At 33.8% G+C, this 20,090-nt stretch overlaps 1 protein-coding gene across 1 annotated transcript in view; it reads left to right on the plus strand.

Moving 5' to 3' along the window:
• Positions 1-20,090, plus strand: part of TLL1 (tolloid like 1) — a 271,395-nt gene that overhangs the window by 104,578 nt on the left and 146,727 nt on the right. Inside the window, exons 2-5 of the mRNA XM_007471538.1 lie at positions 10,902-11,012; positions 14,626-14,706; positions 16,421-16,573; positions 17,065-17,182. Of these exons, the coding sequence (XP_007471600.1) occupies positions 10,902-11,012; positions 14,626-14,706; positions 16,421-16,573; positions 17,065-17,182 (463 nt within the window). The remainder of the gene's footprint in view (positions 1-10,901; positions 11,013-14,625; positions 14,707-16,420; positions 16,574-17,064; positions 17,183-20,090) is intronic.

Consider the following 20,090-nt stretch of genomic DNA (forward strand, 5'->3'; position numbering starts at 1 on the left):
CTGTGTGTGTCCTGCCGAATGGAGTCTGCTCTAGAGGTTGCTAGACCACATGGGAGCCCATCAGGCAGGAAGGAGCCGAGGCAGTGATCAGGGAAAGCAGGCCACCCAGGTGGGAGGGGGTGGAGGAGGCGATGGCAGGGGCACACAAACCAGCTCCTGTGGGGTCCCTCCATAGTGCTCCTATCCCCTCAGGCTTTCTTTTCACAGCCAACAGCAGTCCCCTCCTTGGGTTTGCTCTCCAAACCACACATCCCAGCCCCCAGCCCCCATGCACACCAGCAGACACCCGTCTCAGGCTGGGGCACACAGGGCTGTGGCATGGACCATCTGAGTAGGTCCCACTCTATCCTGCCTGCCACAGACCAGTTGCTGAGCTCTCCTCCAAGCCACCAAAGCTCCCCTTGTGTGCCAGCTGATCTCCCACTGGTGAGGGGGTTTCCCCAGATGAGGAAACCTCCTTACCTTCAGCTCCCCACCAGGAATGTAGGTCCCATCCTGCTTCCTCTCCTCTTCCTTTTCCCTTCTTTCTTTCCTCCTACCTGGTTACATGGGGATCTTTCTTGTCCTTTTAGGTGTCAAAATTGTCTGTTAGTGTTTAGCAGGTACTCTGTGAGAGTTGTTCCATTTGTAGATGTATTCTTTATTTTTTTCGGTACGCAGGCCTCTCACTGTTGCCTCTCCCGTTGTGGAGTACAGGATCCGAACGCGCAGGCTCAGTGGCCATGGCTCATGGGCCCAGCCGCTCCGCGACATGTGGGATCTTCCTGGACCGGGGCACGAACCCATGTCCCCTGAATCAACAGGTGGACTCTCAACCACTGCACCACCAGGGGAGCCCTCTTTTTTTTTTTTTTTTAAATAAATTTTATTTAATTATTTTTGGCTGCATTGTGTCTCCATTGCTGCAGGCGGGATTTCCCTGGTTGCGGTGAGGGGGGACTACTCTTCATCACGGTGCACGGGCTTTTCATTGCAGTGGCTTTTCTTATTGCAGATCACGGGCTCTGGGTGCATGGGCTTCAGTAGTTGAAGCATGCAGCTCAGTAGTTGTGGCTCGTGGGCTCTAGAGTGCAGGCTCAGTAGTTGTGGCACACAGGCTTAGTTGCTCCACAGCATGTGGGATCTTCCCAGACCAGGGCTCGAACTCGTGTCCCTTGCATTGACAGGTGGATTCTTAACCACTGCAGGGAAGTCCTGTAGATGTATTCTTGATCTATCTGTGGGGAAAGATGAACTTCATGTCCTCTTATTCCTCCACTATCCTGGAAAGTCTCTATCGATTTTTTCTATTTTTTTAGTCTCTATTTTATTTGTATCCTCTGTGATCTTTTATTTCCTTCCTTCTGCTCACTTTAGGGTTTGTTTGTTCTTCTTTTTCTAACTCTTTTAAGTTAGATTGTTTATTTGAGATTTTTCTTGTTTTTTGAAAAAGGCCTGTATAGTTATGAACTTCCCTGTACTTATTGCATTTGCTGCATCCCGTAGATTTTGTATGGTATGTGTGTTCTTTGTCATTTGTCTCAAGGTATTTTTTAGTTTCCTCTTTGACTTCATCTTTGACCCATTAGTTTTTTAGTAGCATGTGTTTAGTCTCCATGAAATCATATTAATAATTATTTTGTGTTGATGAAATAAAGGGTGAACATTACAAAAAGGAAAAATCTCACTGATTAAAGCAAATATATGGCAAATGTAGTATATCAACTCCTTATAAAGCTAAAAAGAAGGTTAAAAGACAAAAGTAGTAAAATCACCTATATCCACAATAAGTAGTTAAGGGATACACTTAAACAAAATGATTTAAAACATGATGTCAAAGAAATTATATACGTGGGGATATTAAAAATACAGGTTTATTTATGACCTTTCTTTACATTTTTCCGACATTGGTTTGTTTTATAAGACTACAGTGACTTTATTCAAGTAATAGATTTTTTCCAACTGTATTATTTTGCTCAATATTAAATATATAATTTTTGCTCATGATACACATTTGGTAGTTTATTTAGCTTCTAAGTTATTCTCTTTTTAAAAATAACTCATCACTATTGCTACAGAGAAACTGGAGGATTTAATGTCCAGTTTTCCAATTTATATCTATTAGCTAAGACTTATTCCAGTTCTAAATATTTAAATTGAAATAATGGCATAATTATTTAATATTTAAATTTAAATAATGATTTTTCTGGTATTTATAAAGATTTTATTTAACTAATATGCATGTATTTCATTTTACATTTCAACATCTATTTCCTTCTAATTTATTATCTAAAACCAGACTTGAAACATTACTGGAAGATTATTCAGTAATATTAATATTGCAACTAGATAATAAGCAGAGTCTTTGGAGTTTTCTTTCCTTCCAGCACGCCAGCTATGATGAACTCCTTTTTTATTTAGTAGTACTACTAAAATACTATTTCTTTTGTAGGTCACTTCCAATTGTCAATGAAGTACATTATCTCCATATGCCAATGCAGTCCATCCTTGTTTCTCCCCATCCAAAAACAAAGGCACCTCTTCTCTTCATTTGCCATATGAGACCATCAAGTGGTTCATATGGGGCACCAGCACTACCTCAAATTGAAATTTTTAGACAGACAGTGCTTCTGACTCAGAATCTTTTTTCTCTAAAAAATTACCTAAAGTTAGGGCCAATAAACTCCCAAATCAAATAAAGGGAGATAGTATAATACAATGGGCAATAAGAGATGGTAAGTTTTTTTAAAAGTAAATTCTATCGGCAGGTTAGTAATATGAATCTATATCCTAGAATTTTCTAAGGCTCAATTGGAATAATATTGATGAGGATGCTTTATTAACGTTAAGCACCATACATTTAATACCAATATAAGTTACTGACACTTTATGGAACTTTTACGAAGTTCAAAATAATATTGACCAAGGATATTTCACAGATATTTCAATTTTTTGCTTGTTTTGGTGTGAATAAAGTTCCCTTTAATTATCCTTTCAACTGTTGAAAGTCTCTGAGACTAAGAAGAGAAGGAATAGAAATCAGTATGCGGAGTCAAGTTTTTAGGATGTTAATGAGCTTTTAAATTTTGTAAAGCCTATTTCACTGAGCACATGTTGACTTGACGGCTGTGCGATGGCATACATTAAGCAAAGAAAAAAGACTCCAACCTTTGACTTGTGCTCTAGAGGAAAACTTTTACAAAGATGAATAATGGCCAGAAAGGTTGGAATATAACATTTTCTCTCTTAACCTATTATAACAATAGACTAATAAAAATGGAAAGTGAGAAAAAAGATTCTTCTGTTTTTGTGAAGAGGTGACCAGCCAATGGGTAAAATATAGCTAGAATATAGAAAATAGCATTTTCATGAATAACCTTACTTCCAGGAAGGCATGAAGATTTACTCCAAGAGCTAAGGTCAATATTTAGAAAATAAACCAATTTAATTTAAAAATGTAAATTAATTTAAAAAGAAGTATCGGGGTGACTCCTACACTGGCCACAGATGTAGACAATTACAAGCCTAAGGGAAGGAAAAACAGGTGTTAGCTCAATTGTTATAAGACGGAGGACATGGGAAATATAAATAAACCAAATCTTGGTAGTGGTTGATTACATATTAATTATTTGAGCAGTATAAGAATGGAAGTTTTGGGGCTTTCTTGGTGGCGCAGTGGTTGAGAGTCTGCCTGCTGGTGCAAGGGACACGGGTTCGTGCCCCGGTCCGGGAAGATCCCACATACCGCGGAGCGGCTGGGCCCGTGAGGCATGGCCACTGAGCCTGCGTGTCCGGAGCCTGTGCTCCGCAACGGGAAAGGCCACAGCAGTGATGAGGCCCACGTACCACGAAAAAAAAAAATAATAAGGATGGCAGTTTTAAAAAACTTATGAGCTATAATAAACCATTTTTTAAAAAACTTGTGACAGAAAATACTAGGCCATACAAAAAATGTTTCAATATTTATTTTTACATTTCTTGATCAAAGTACTTTTCTGTCAGTGTTTCTTCTTTTGAGTCAAAGAGTTCAAAATGAGTATTTGTGATGTGGTTGACATTTTTAAAATATCCTGAGAAACCCTATCCATGGGTATTGTGGGTTATAAATGCAGATTGACACGGTATTTTGATGGATCTTTTTTGTGGGAAAAATTTTGTTTTCTGACTTAAGAAGGAAGATACAATTATTTGAAAATTTAGTATTTAATCACATCCATATTGTAAAAGTGCATTAAAACAGAAAAAAAAAGATTTAAAAAAGATAAATTGCTGCTTCTGTTCTGTGTTCAGAATCTATTGATCAATCTAGATTTATCTTGGAACTCATTAATATCATGAAAAATTATTATCAAATGTCTCCATATTCTGGAGGAATATTCCTTGCATGGTATATATGTACATGTATATGCATATGTTTATTTATTTTGCATTTCAGATTGAACATTTGATTTTGTGCTAAGACTGTATTTTGTTTCCTGATTCAAGACGTAATCAAAACTGTTTAACTCGAGCTGCAGTTTTGTGTTCTTTGAAGTAACCTGTAAATTTGGAGTATGTTTGGACAGTTTTTTTAAAAAAAATAACGGCCCAAACAGTTAGCTTTTTATACTGTTTTATACCCCCTTCCTCCAAAATACCTGCCCTTGGTACATAGAGGCATCTTGTTTTTTGCTTTTTTTGTGGTACGCGGGCCTCTCACTGTTGTGGCCTCTCCCGTTGCGCTCCGGACGCTCAGGCTCAGCGGCCATGACTCACGGGCCCAGCCGCTCCATGGCATGTGGGATCTTCCCGGACCGGGGCACGAACCCGCGTCCCCTGCATCAGCAGGCGGACTTTCAACCACTGCACCACCAGGGAAGCCCGAGGCACCTTGTTTTAAGGCAGCAGATGAGAGTCATATTATCCAGAAGCACGTTTCAATCCAGTTTATCGGAGAAAGATGAGTAAACCATTTTATTTAACTCATCATTTATACTTCACCACGTCACATTTTTTGTAGATTGGATGATTTTGTTCAGCTTATGTGATAGTATATGGTAGAAGTTATAATGCAGATCTTGGAAAAACCCTATGAAATATTTTAAATAAAGCATTGCATATGATTTTTTTATGAACAACCACTAAAATAACTGGACTACACATTCTTTATTATTATTAGAAATTTAAGAAAGAAATGTACTACATGAAAAATTTCTTACCCTTGTTTTTTTGAAGATCATTTCTGAGAATCTACATAAAAATATATCTTCATTTATTTTAGTGTTGTATCAAGAACTTTTAAAATGTTAGATAATTGTTTCCCAAACTTTCATGTTTGTCATTTTGGGGAAAAAATTTATTCTGTGCATATGAAATGCCACCAGAACATGATTTCCTCTTTTAAGTAAGGTAACGTTGTCTCCAAAATATATATATTGGAACTTTTGCCAAATCTTACTTTTCCTTGGGAATTTGCTTAGTGGTTGTCAATCATGTAAAAATAGTTGACTTTTAAGCCTTCGCTGTTGCCCTTGTCTGAGGAGTTTTTCCCTAGGCCTATATTTTAGCCTACAGCAGCCAAAGTAGCTTTGTCAGGTCTTCACATGACGTCATCTTCCTCCCAAATTCCAACATCAATAACAGCATAAAGTTTAAACTGAAAAAGTGTGATAAGCAAGTCCTCTTGGCTATTGTTGAATCTTTAAGTTATTTCTCAAATCCTATATGTCTCAAGATAACTGATCTGTTAGTTCAGTCATGTATTTCCTGAGCATATTACTGTGATGTTTAGGAAAAAAGGATACACTTCCCATAACTACACTTAATAATATATGCTATTGGAATAAAAAGAAAGACAGCTACCTTTTAATTGTTTTTTATTTTAGAGTATAAAACAGTAATTCCCTCTAGCTTGAAAGGATTTGAAATATTCTTTGGAATGGTTGAACACCTAGTATTTGGGGTCATAAGGCAAATTTGTGAATTATGTCGCATGCCTAGCCTCATTTTTATTATATACAGCTATACCCCAATTCATTTACTCATTCACAATTTTTGTGCCTCAAAACATATACTGAGGACTACTTTATGTCAGGCACTCTGGCAGTGAGTGTTTAAACATGAGCAACACATCCTTCCTGTGGTCAGTATTTTTCAACTTAGGTTGAGGAATCAAACAATCGAAAGCATGTTATGAAATCTTGTGTGTTGGAAAGACAGGCAGGACGTGGAGGCGGGTGAGACCCCTAAGGCCTAATTAGTTGGGAAGAGGAGCTTCCTGGGAGCCTTTCTGTAAGAAATGCCAGAGGAGCTCTGTCATCTTGTCTACTACAGTGTACTCCCAAGTAGTCATCAACTATCAAGAAAATATATTCGTTTTCTTGAGAATATTTAGTTTGCAAGTATTTTCTCCTGAGTGCATTGAAAGGCTCTGCTTTTTGCAAAAGTAGAGGTTCTTTACTTTATGTGACCCCTTTTGGCAATCTACTATGGACCTCTTCTGTGGAAAACATGTGGTGACTGTGTTTACAAACTCATACATATTTTTTGCATACAGGTTTTAGAAAATCACAGGCTTGAAGTGTCCTTAAAGCTGGTCCCTGGACCCCAGCTTCAGAATTGCAGGACTATAGATCACTGCGGAATTGGGATGTGGGTGGAAGAGACATCATTTAAAGTTAGAGTGTAGGGAATCACAACCTTGGATGGCTTATTTTCACCATATATCCATATATTCTATAAAATGTGCAGTGAAAGCACCCTGTTGTTTTGTTGTTGTTGTTGTTGTTTTGTTTTGTTTTGTTTTGGTCTCTGATAAAAAAAAAATTGTAGTACAATGAATGCAAATAGCCTTTGGGGAAAAACAAAATCTGTGGTTTTCCAAGTCGTTTCAAAATTGTTATTTTTGACATTTTATTTTTGCCTATTGGTTAGCTACATCCCCATTTTTTGACTGGAATCTGAGCAGAATTCCAAACAGATAGTAAATATTCTAATTGTACTGAACATTTCCCTAGTATTGTAATTTATAACCAGTTTCCTATATTGCTTCTGTATATGATATCACTAAACTCAAATCACTGTATTAAATGGGGCTAATGACTGATAATTTATAGTTTTTTAATTAATTAATTAATTTGTTTGTTTATTTTTGGCTGTGTTTGGTCTTCGTTGCTGCGTGCGGGCTTTCTCTAGTTGCGGCAGGTTGGTGGTGCGCGGGCTTCTCATTGTCGTGGCTTCTCTTGTGGAGCACGAGCTCTAGGCACGTGGGCTTCAGTAGTTGTGGCATGCGGGCTCAGTAGTTGTGGCTTACGGGCTCTAGAGCTCAGGCTCAGTAGCTGTGGCACACGGGCTTAGTTGCTCCACAGCATGTGGGATCTTTCTGGGCCAGGGATTGAACCCATGTCCCCTGCATTGGCAGGTGGATTTTTAACACTGTACCACCAGGGAAGCCTGATAATTTATAGTTTTAAAAGTATTTCTTTTTAATTTTTGTTTTTTGATGTAAAATAAATAGAAAATACCATATAGAAAGAAAAACAAAAAGCTCCAAAGTGGACTTGAGAATTACAAATATCTTGGAGCCTATATAAAAAACTATATGTTGGATTACAATGAAAATTCTAAATCCATATTAATATAAATTGTCATTGTCCAGCTTGCTATGCCAATGCATAAGTAAATATTTAACATGTAGAAATAAGTCACTTAGACTAAAGTAGAAGGTGAATTAAGGAAATCTTCAAATGTGTGTAAAAAAAAAGAAATTTTGCATTTTATACTATGTGATAGGTTGAAAATTCTAAGATGTCTATTTTTTGTTGCTGTAGCCAATATCAAGATTTAATGGTGTATATGGCCTACAGTATATCAAGTCTACACACATACGAATTGGCTTAGTCACTCACTATTGCTCCTGAAGCAATTCATGGCATATTCAGAACTGCAAAGCTACTGAGGCTATTAGTTCAGAAAAAAAAAAACAATAAATAAAAAATAGGCTATGTACTCCAGAGCAGTTTCCTCTCCTTCGAGAATCATCTGGTCTTATGCCGTTCTTATCCCAGAAATATTTTTTTTTCTTCTGTGAAGTGTTATATCAACTTGGACTGCTGATCTTCGCTTGATATAATCATCAAGACATGAATCCTATTCTATGTGAAAAGTCACTACAAGAAAATAAAAATCTAAAACACATTTGAGTTTTATTTTACTACTACCTTTATTATATAAATGTATTACAGACAAAATACACTTTATTTGGTTGAATGCTTAAGCTTTCAAGTCAACCAGCTGATTCAGAGAGGAGTAAAATTTATTGTTGGAGAAAAAAAATGATTCTAATAAAGATAATGACAATGATAATTATTTGTAGTAATGAGAGCTTCTTAAAAATGTAGATCTAAGACCTTTCCCCAGACCTACTAAATCAGAGCCTGCATTTTTACCAGATTTGCTGTGATTCCTGGAAAAATAAAAGAGAAGCACTTTTTTAGTGTCCTTAACTGTCCCTCAGCACTAGGGAAGGAAGAGGCAGACTGAGAGTCACTGCCAGTCAGTGCTCACAACTATGTGCCTAGTAAATACACGATAGGAGATTTAAATAACTAGCAAACTTGTATCTACCTTAGAATAGTGAAAAATCTTGAAAAAAAAAGTGCAAAATTTATTTATGAAAACGAACAAGCCTTTATATAATTGAAAAATATTTAGGTAGGCCATCTATTTGTTAGGATGTCTGGCTTTAGGGATGGTGGAGACTTAGCAGTTTCTGCTGCATGTGTATGAAGCTGATTAGAATCTGGATTCAATTTCAGGCATCAAGACCAACTTCTTAGTCAGCACTATTAACTCTTCTACAGACTTCTTCGTCTCTGATATCAAAAGATTGTAAGCATCACTTTACTTCTACAGACTGCCATTCCATTGACAGTAGGGCAGAAGAGAGGGGTTGATGAGCGAATTCTAATTCTAATGAAGATTTTTTCATATGTTGAACTGATAACGCATCTTGAACTAGTTTCTGTTTTCTTCCTTTCTAGATTTACACATAAATAAACCCCTTCTTATGTCAGTTTTGTATAAGCTAACTAAACTAAGTATACAATTTTATATGATAAACCTTTGATCAAAGCCTAAAGCATTGTATAGCTTTCAGGATTGAAATTTATGACTTAAAACTAATTTTATTAATTAGTTTTTATAGCTAAAATTCATACATATTAAGGTTTGAATTTAGTAAAAGTGATTTGAAAAGGATGGATTTTGTCATTTTCTAAATATTTTTCACTTTTTTAACTTGAAATATAGTTGATTTACAATGTTGTGTTAGTTTCAGGTGTACAGCATGGTGATACAGTTTTATATATATATACTTTTTCAGATTCTTTTCCCTTATAGGTGATTACAGTATATTGAGTAGGATTCTCTCTAAATTTTTTAATGTAAATTCCTCCTCTCCTTTTTGGTTTTGCAGAAGAAAAATCTGAAGAAAAAATTTAAAAAGCAAATGTGTAAACCTGTATCAAGAAACAAATATCCCAGAATTTCCATGGCGTTTGTCAATGTTTTACTATTGCACGATTAATTTATTCTCTCTCTTAAATTTGCTACATTTCCTAAAGTTATTATATTTTGACATCTGATAGTACAAAGGGATACTTTTGGACTCAAATAAACAAGGAGGCCATTTTTTGTTATGCAAATGTATATTTCTGACCTTAAAAGAGAATTCACTCACTGGTTTAAATACATTCACAATGGTTTATAGAGCTTTGCTTTATTATTATTATTATTATTATTATTATTATTATTATTATTATTTAGCATAAACTGCTGGGTATAAAAGATAGAGTGTTTCCACGATCAGGGTAATGATTTTGATGCTCCTAAAAATATGGACAATGTCTTATTTGTCATTAATGATGAAAGGTCAGCACCTGGTCATTGCCTAAATAAAAGTTGACTTAATTTATACATTTTATGGAGACTCAGAGGCAATGCCATCTTTAGAGAAAGTGCATTATAACTGTATAAAAATGTGATGAATAAGTTGCTATAACAATGCAATATTCTTTTGTCTCAATTGAACCTCACTTTATGAAGCTATCATAGCACACGTTTAGTTGCTACTACCTCTTCTTCTACCTGTCAGTGAAGACCTGCTGATCTCAGACATCCACTGTAAATATAGGCATTCTTATCAGATTTTCACTTATTTGCAAATTAGCCATGATCGCTGAATTTTCTTCTCTTAGAACCCCCCCACCCCATAAATCTGAGGCCATTTCATTCAAAGAAATAACTTTCTCCCTCTCCCCTCAAATATCAAAGTAAAAAAAGTGGGTCACATCCTTTCACAGGTGGCTCATATTACACTGTAACAGGTCCAGTAAGTTCAGTTACACTTACTTTCTGAAATATCTCTATATCTTTAGGGACCACATTTCCACATTTTTTAGCAATATTTTTCTAATTACCTTTGTTTGCATCGATTTTTGTTCTTAAATAATTTATATTTTAATTGAAATTTTGTTTTTTAGCTGTGTTTTGGGTGACATTGCCTTAGACGATGAAGACTTAAATATCTTTCAAATTGATAGGAGAATTGACCTTACACAGAACCCCTTTGGAAAATTTGGACATACCACAGGTACAGTTGATTATTTGATTCAGTTTGCATTCATTTAGAAGAAAATATACTCTTGAAATCCTAAAATACTCTTTAGATCATTTTTAATATTCCAGTGATCAACTTTGATTTTCTTGATATGAATGAGCCTATTTAGAAATTTAAGTTTTACTCATAGTTTTAATTTTATTAATTAATGTATTTAACAAAGATATTGTAGTGTTTACCATGTACCATGTACCGGGCCTGATTTAAGGCTTTGTTTGCATCAATTTTAAATAATTTATATTTTAATTGAAATTTTGTTTTTTAGCTGTGTTTTGGGGTGACATTGCCTTAGACGATGAAGACTTAAATATCTTTCAAATTGATAGGACAATTGACCTTACACAGAACCCCTTTGGAAAATTTGGACATACCACAGGTACAGTTGATTATTTGATTCAGTTTGCATTCATTTAGAAGAAAATACACTCTTGAAATGCTAAAATACTCTTTAGATCATTTTTAATATTCCAGTGATCAACTTTGATTTTCTTGATATGAATGAGCCTATTTAGAAATTTAAGTTTTATTCATAGTTTTAATTTTATTAATTAATGTATTTAACAAAGATATTGTAGTGTTTACCATGTACCATGTACTGGGCCTGGTTTAAGTACTTTGCAGGTGTTAGCTCTTTGAATTCTCATAATGACCCCATGAAGGTAGCTGCTTATTGTGATTTACAAGTGAGGAGATGGAGATTTACAATGTCACGTAGTTTTCTTATTGTCACATAGCCAGGAAATGACTGAGTCAGGACCAAAATTCAATTCTGAGGAAGGTTAAATTTCATAGTCTTGAACATTATATTCAGTTGCCTCCTATTTAGATATTGAGATGCAAAAAGTAAATTATTCTTAGAGTCATAAATACAAACTTATTTATAAAAATTTATATATCTATTTTTATAATTTTTGTGGAAACCTGGAAGAGAATTTCAATTTCAGCTGTTTGAACATATTTGAATTATGCCTATATGAGACTTGTAATATTTTAAAAGACATTTGTGTCCTCATTTTAAAATATCTGTACTAAAATTTAAAAATTATTTTATATTATCTTGATATAATTTTTATTCTGTATTTTATTTTGGAGAAAAATTGCAAGATTAAAAATGTAAAATTTCTTTTTGTAGTTATCGCTAAAACATTTATTCAGTGTCACGCTTTTTGATTTCATTGAATCTCTCCTTCTGTCCAATGCTATTTTTATTTTCTTCTTGTATTCTATGGAAAATAAAACATAGTTCCTCTGTGGTGTCTAGCAGACAAATATATTTTAGTCTTAAGACTCTTTGCCCAATTTACTTTTTCGCAGCTTTTTATTATGCCATGTTTCAAAGATATCTAAAAGTTCATAGGATAATGCAAGCAACAACCATACACCTTGAAGATTCAGCAGTTGTTCAGTTTACCATATTTGCTCTCTGTATGTGTGTGTGCATGCATACATGTACAAGTATGTATAAAATATTTTGAAGTGAATTGCCAACAACATAGCTTTTCAATATTAAATAGGTTAGCATGCCCTTTTAAGAATAAAGACATTATTGTACATAATCAAAATATTATTACATATAAGAAATTTATGTAAGGTAATAAAACTTAAATAATACAGTACTTAAAAATAATATGCTTTAGCCTTTTTATACATAGTGAGTCTTTTCTGAAACACACACCAAATATATGAGGGAAACTGCTTTGCAGTGTAATCGCAGATAGTACATTCCTATAGGTATGTTTATTGACAGACTCCAACCACTATCTCACACTTAACACTGTCACAGAGACAACGGATTTGGAACAAGAGAGCAATGATATAACTCAGAAAAATCTTAAATTTATCACATTACATTCTAAATTTTTATTAAGGTTTTCATTAGATTCAAGCTTCATTCAGGTCATTTATTTAACCCATTGTCCTCTCTTTGTACTCGGGACATTCATTTTCTGTGGTTTAGAACATTTTAATACTATGTAATTTTGTCATTTCATTTATAGTTAAGCTCTGAAATAGTAACATTTGGAAGTAAAATATCATTATTTAGATAAATAGCATAAAACAGAATTATACTATCAATTATAAAAATCATACTGTAAATATATATGTGAAAGGTACATGTTTCAAAATAATTTGCACTATTCAGTTGAATTTCAAGCATCATAAAGAATTCTATATTTTAGTTTTTTCTTACTCTAACTTTTCCCTTTCTTGTTAGTTTGTGCTGAATTGACTATATTTATTTTCTTATTTCAAAATGTATTGCCTTTCTCAAATATTTATTAGGTTTGTATATTTTTATTTAAAAAATTTTAGAATATATGAGAAATAAACACATATTATGAATTTTCCTTTTTCTATTTCAGTGAACTATCTACACAGAACTTTATTTATATTGCTATAAAAATTATTCAAAAAACATTATTGATTTTGAGAGTCTTGAAATGTTTTTCCTAGCCTACAATTATTCTTATGCTTATAATTACCTTAATATTAACTAAGACATTTCTTTTTTCCTCATAATTAGCCTCCTTCTATACCTATTTATATGTGTTTCAGACCTACTTAATATGCAATATAATTGTTATGCAATGGTCATTTCAAATACATTTTTACTAGCCTTTAAGAATGTTTGTTGTAACTGCTTAGGAATGAATGCATTTAAGTATTACCTCATCTTTCTAAAATATTCAATGAAAAAATTTCAAAAATTTTTCTCAAATGGCACGGCAAAAATGTGACCATGTAATTCAAATAATCAAGCAGATTATTAGTGAACAAGCACTCTAACTTATTTGCCTTATAAGGACTTAATTGATATTTCCTATAAGAGGCTTATATATTAATAATTTTTATTATTGTTTTTGTTTGTTATCAGCTTCAATCTAGGTAATTAGGTTTCAGTATTAATTTCAAAGGGGAAAAAATATTGGAAGGAAATAGTTCAAACTATTTCCATGCAAGAACCCTTTGTGGTTTGCGTGAATTTCTGGTCCTCTTTCATGGTCTTAGCCCACAGGCTTATGAACCACTTGTTTTGATATCATTAGTGATCAAATTACTTGTTTGTTCAATGATACCTCTTTGTATTTGTCTATCAAAGATTCAAGGAGAAGGCAAAATAAGAGATAAAACTGGGAGAGCATTTTGTTAAAGCCCTGGAATTAGAATCAGAAGATTTGGATTTTCGTCAAATGATCTGCTTTCTGATATGACTTTGTTCTTAAAATTGCAAGAAGACATATTTCCTTATGTCACCCTCTCCTCTACATTTTGAGCTATAAAATTCTTTATATCACCTTTATAAATTTTGCAAATTGCATAACATAACAGTGTATTTTGCAGCTGGACGTCCTTTTGGATTCTCACCTTGAGAATTTTTTTTAATTTATGTTATTGGTTTTTATAAATTATAGAAACTAATTTTCAAAATTTACTTGAATACATTATAAAATGTCATATGCTATTAGAAATATCTCAAAATTTATCCAAGCTTTGGGGCAAAAGTTGCACTATACACTTGCTTTTTTTTTCCTGTTGCATTGAGAATTTACATACCTATGCTCTTCTAACATTTTTATTTCCATTTGCTGATTTGCCATCTGAAAATATTTAGTTTATATTGGGAAAATAGCTGGAATGCACTCAACAGGAAAGAACAACTTGTTGTCATCCTATATAATACTATGTGATGTCAAGGTCAGAGTGAAGAAAAATGTTTCAAATTATCAATAGATGACGCAATTGCCATGATGTCCAAATAAAGTCATTTAGATTGCTCTCTTAATTTCTCTTACCCCCTTAGTTTTAGTTACTAAAATTTGTTATTGTAGAATTTTTACCCTCTTCCAAGATTTATGGGTATTCATTACTTTCAGACCACATAAAAAGAGATGTCCAAAGAGAAATCAATGTAGCCTATTACTATTACTTATTTACAAGAACTTTAATTTACAGTGAAGTTAACTTACTGTTTTCTTTTACTCTTTAAGGTGGATTTGGAGACCATGGTATGTCAAAGAAACGAGGGGCCCTCTACCAACTTATAGACAGGATAAGAAGAATTGGCTCTGGTATATCAATGTTTAAAGTTTCAGACACGATGTACAATGAATATTATACTCATAGTAGTTCTGTTTGCCATTAAGCTGCAAATTGTGGAAAGGATATATGCTGAGAAAGAGTCCTTTATTCATTGTTATTTTGTTAGTTGATATCCAACGTAAGTTTTTTAGAACTTAATTGGGGACATTTGAAATATTTTAGCTTATTTGCAGCTTCTCTTTAATAAAAAAATGTATTAGGTGTTTATTTTATTGTTGGTATTTATTTCCAGTAAATTGGTATTTCTATCAAGCATGGATCTACATCAGTTTTAGTCAAATAGAAAAATATCATGGCTGTTTCTTTTGAAATAAAATCCACTTAAATTGTCAAACTGATTAATTAGATTTAAAAAAATAATTGAAAATATTTTTTACCCTTTCAAAAATATATATAGGAAAACTTTCAGAGAAACTGGCTTCTGGCTTAATGATTAGTTAATATTTAAAGTATTGAATTTATTAATCACTATTTGTAGATTTTAGAGTTTCTTTTTCAAGTCTTCTGTTCAAAGTTCATATCCTAACATATCTTAAATTGATTAGTACTAATTAAATATTTTAAAGTGCCTACTTTTAAGGATTAATTTTCCAAAGTGAAGATACTTTGCTCCAGGATATTAAAAAGTTAGACATGTTAGGAACACAGGCATAGGGCGCATACATTCAGTATTCGTTGTGTCTGAAGTGTATGTAAGTGGTAAACTACTTGTATCAACAATGATATATAAATGAGAAAAAAATAATCATGAAAATGTAGGAAAAATAAAACAGTAACAAAAAATTATGAAGGGTCATCAAGAAAAGTTAGTGACTGCAGGCTTGAAAGCTCTTCCACAATAGACTGCATTTTATGTTAGCCTGTTCACCTTGTGTACCGCTCTCTAAATCTTTTCTATTGTGTGGATATGAATCCTGAGGAAATTGAAATAGAGATAGCCCATTGTCCCAGAATCTGAGACTATGTCTGTCTTATTCTATTTCATTTACTATCTCTACAGTGTAATATTCACAATTTTAAGCTGTACTACAGAATATCAATTCTGATTTAAAGGACTAGGGATTTAGCAGGAGTAAGAAAGGTTTTGAACATCATAGGACTTTTTTTTTTTTTTTGCGATGCGCGGGCCTCTCACTGTTGTGGCCTCTCCCGTTGCGTAGCACAGGCTCTGGACATGCAGGCTCAGCAGCCATAGCTCACGGGCCCAGCCGCTCCGCGGCATGTGGGATCTTCCTGGACCAGAGCACGAACCCGTGTCCCCTGCATCGGCAGGCGGACTCTCAAACACTGCGCCACCAGGGAAGCCCTATCATAGGACTTTTTAAATAATGTCTTTTTAATTCTAGTGGTGAATTTCTTAGTGCTTAAATAAAGTAGAAAACAAAAGAATTTTTCTGTGGCTTACAAAGTCTACCTGACTTCTGTCCACTGTGGGCTGTTATACGGAAATTCATCAAATTTGCTCATAGAGCATTAGGAAATAGTATTTTGACATGACCTACTTAAATATTTTAACACTTTTTTCAAGTATGTAATATAAATGAAGTTTTTCTTTAATTCATTTTGACTTCAGGCATATTTATATAAATGTGTAAATAAGGCATTTTACCTTGTCCTTTAAGAGGTAAATGATTCTCTGACCAAGGACTTCTGTTTCACAGAATGTTTTAAATGTCACTGCAGGCTTGGAGAAAAACAACACAGTTAAGGAAAAAGTACCTCTAAAATTCTCAGGGCAAAATGAGAAAAATCGAGTTCCCAGAGCTGCTACATCAAGAACTGAAAGAGTATGGCCTGGAGGTGTTATTCCTTACATTATAGGAGGCAACTTCACTGGTAAGATATTCCCAGAGAGTCTATTTTGATAAAAAAATTAATAATTATCATATAGATTAATTGTATATTTTTAAAGAATACTAACATATAAAACATAGTATTAAATGAAACATGAGAAATATTCCATTCACCTGAGTTGTCAGTTAGGGTGTCTTGAAATTTAAAAATGTATTTAGTCTTGAGTTCTAAGAATCTAAAGAACTATTCTGGTTTTTAAATTGAATTTCAAATGTACCCATTAAATCTGGAAGCTGATTTCAGCTGACAGGAATAATGTATGTCTTGTTCACAGAGCCTTGTACACACATACTTGTAGAGACAGTAAGCTCAAGCCTACTGATTATGAAGGCAGTGTCCACTCTCAAGAGTGGCTCACTGCAGTGGTCGGAGCTAGTATTCTTTGGTTGATGATAGAGGTGGTGTCTGACCTGTGCAGCCAAACTTGGGTTGGAAGAGCCCACTGTTTTATTAATGTCATGCCATTTTTCCAGGCAGCCAGCGAGCCATGTTCAAGCAGGCCATGAGGCACTGGGAAAAGCACACTTGTGTGACTTTCATTGAAAGAGGGGATGAAGAGAGTTACATTGTATTCACATATAGGCCTTGTGGGTAAGTAGAACCAGGGAATGACTTAAGTAAATTTAGAAGGGAAAAAAAATCCATAGGTAAGATTCATTTTTTAATATTTGCTTAGTATTTTGCCCATGAGAGAGTATGAATTTTACATAAGAGAATATTATATATTAAATAAATATACTCTTTGATCACAGACCTCTGTGCATCCTCCACCACCACAGCTGCCTTTCCTTCCATTCTAACTATATGGTGGCATTGCCAACATCCCACTAACCTGAGTTAGAAACCTCAGTATTGTTTTTAGTGATTGAATTTTTAGTGATATCAACAGAAATATTTCTGTTGATATCCACTATGTCTTATGGTTTCCACTTTTATCCCATGTCAGTCCCCTGGTCCATTCATGTCTTTGTACCCTCACACCGGCTGTGCTCCAACTGCTCTCCAGTCTTGCCTAACCAATTCACTGCCACTAGAATTATCTTCAAATATACTCTTCAGAGCAAAATACTACATTTTTGGAGATTCCTCAGTGTTTCCTCCTACAGTGATATTTTCTAGATTTGCTTCTTACAGGGTAACAATACTCTCTTCAAAATAAACTATTCTATAAGTTGTGAAAATGCTGTGTTAAATTTCAATAGGTATTTCTACAAGCAGTGTGCTAAACCTTACTAATATTCAACCAATTGAAAGAAATATAGAGTACAGTGTTCCCTAAACTTACTTTAAAAAGGGAACACCCATCTCACCCTGTTAATAGTGAAGAATGTATATCAGTATTCCAGAACACATTCTGGGAAATGCTAGCCTGAGAATAAAACCTAGATGCTTGGATGTAACATTTAAGGAATGCCATGAACTTACCACAGCTTCCATCTGCTGCTTCTGCTGCCACCACTTCTCTCCACAAATCCCATAATCTAGCCAAGTTACAGTAACAGCAGTTCTCCAAGCAATGCTGTGTACTTTAAAAGATTTTTCATTGTGAAAACTTACAAATTTTTTCTCCCTATATTTCCAGTTAGTTGGAACTTATATTTAAATATTTGAGTATTTAAATTGTTTCCATTTTTGTTTGTTTGTTTGCTAAGAATACTTGATAGGGTGTGCTGTCTATTTTACACTGCATCACATCAAGAGGCACATATGCCTGGACCTACCACTTTAGTGATACTGTGATCAGTGGATTCAAATGGTGACAGCCAGGTCCCTCAATTGTAAGTTCCCATCATTGCAAAATAGTCATTTTCTCATGTTCTTTTCTTTTATTCCTTCTACATTTATTAGCTGAAATTCTTCTATAAAGAGGAATTATCTCTAATCAACTGTAAGTATTTGAATACCCTCTATTATAGTTCACATAGAGAAGTAAAAATAAATGCATAATTCCTTTGGAGGAAATAGTTCATGCCCTAATGACACATATTTTCAGGGTGGAGGAAGTATATATTTCACTAGGTATTGGGGGCATTACATCATCTGGCTTTGTTCTACCATATTTTCCTAGAACATTTAACTTAAAAAGTAATGAGTTTTAATTTTGGCCCTACTTAAATGACATTAGGAAAAATTATACATTATTATTTTTCTATATATTTTGATAGCACCATATTTTTTTTTAGCTGACTTATTTAAGCAATGTTTTCTTCTAAATTACTCTAATTACTTACTCTTGATAAGTTTTGGTTACATTTGAAGTCCCAACTAATTCTTTATATGTATTTAATATTTTAAAATATTAAGGATATTTTAAGGTCCAAATCTAGACTGTCCTTCCTTCCTTCTGATTATCTAATAGGAATGGATATAGCTCAGTTTACATATTTCTAATTATATAATGCATTCAAATCAATACATCTTTTCTTTACCCACCCTTCAATTCTGTAAATACATGCAAAGCACCAATCACTTATTATTTTATTGCTCAAATTCTGTTTGTAACAAATTCATATTTATACTCATTTTATTTTATTAATTTGGCTCTTTTCAAAGTTTTCCATTTCACTTGTTTTACCCTCCTAAACTATTTTTCCCTATTCACTATCATTCCTTCATGTTCGTTTTTGTGATGTTTTAGTTGCTTGAATGCCTTTACTTTCCTTTTTCATCAGTGGAAATCTTTCACATATTTCATGCTCACCCATTTTTGAGCTGCCTGCAGTGAGACTTTGCTCTACAACAGCTGTAATAGCTCCATTTCCACTGTTGGTTCAAATGTCTACCTTCATCAATGATGAGGGCAGGGAGCTTACCTCTGTGTCCCTCATGACACACAGCACATGGCATTATAGGTAGGTGATCAGGAAAGTACCAACAATTTACATGTCAGCTAAAGTACATTGTGTGTAATCCTGAGATTAAAAAATGTAAGAATTCAAAGGGGGTTTGAAGAACATGTACTTCATCAATTTAGAGATGTGAAAACTGAAGTTATGACTTTCCCCAAGGTACTTAAATCTGTAGTTACATTCCTGAAATTAGACTCGAGTTTATTTGTGACTGTTATAGTAGTAATGTCGCATTTTGGTGATTTGTTTTGGTGCTCATTTTCCAGTTCAAAGTTTGCCCTGTATTATTTTTTCAGTGATAGGAAGGATGATACTTTTTATAAAACTTGATCATTGGCCTGCTAATCATTCTAATCATTTTGTGACTTCTAAATTTCATTTGAAATTACCATTATTGGCCACAATTTCATGAAATTATGGTTATTTCATCATTCTTGCTATGATAATGCTGCATTTATATCTCATAAAAATCAATTTAAATTATTAAAGAGTTTGACAGTTGGTATTACACAAAATAGTGAAAGCCATCTGGAATAAGATATATTTTGAGTCAAACATTTAACACTCTATTGGATTTAGTATTGAGTCTTTTCTCCTATAAGAGCTGTGGTATATAATGTATCACATTTAGCAATACCTAGTATAAATAT

The sequence above is a fragment of the Lipotes vexillifer genome, unplaced genomic scaffold (assembly GCF_000442215.2).
Source record: "Lipotes vexillifer unplaced genomic scaffold, Lipotes_vexillifer_v1.1 scaffold1208, whole genome shotgun sequence".
Classification (NCBI taxonomy): Eukaryota; Metazoa; Chordata; class Mammalia; order Artiodactyla; family Lipotidae; genus Lipotes; species Lipotes vexillifer.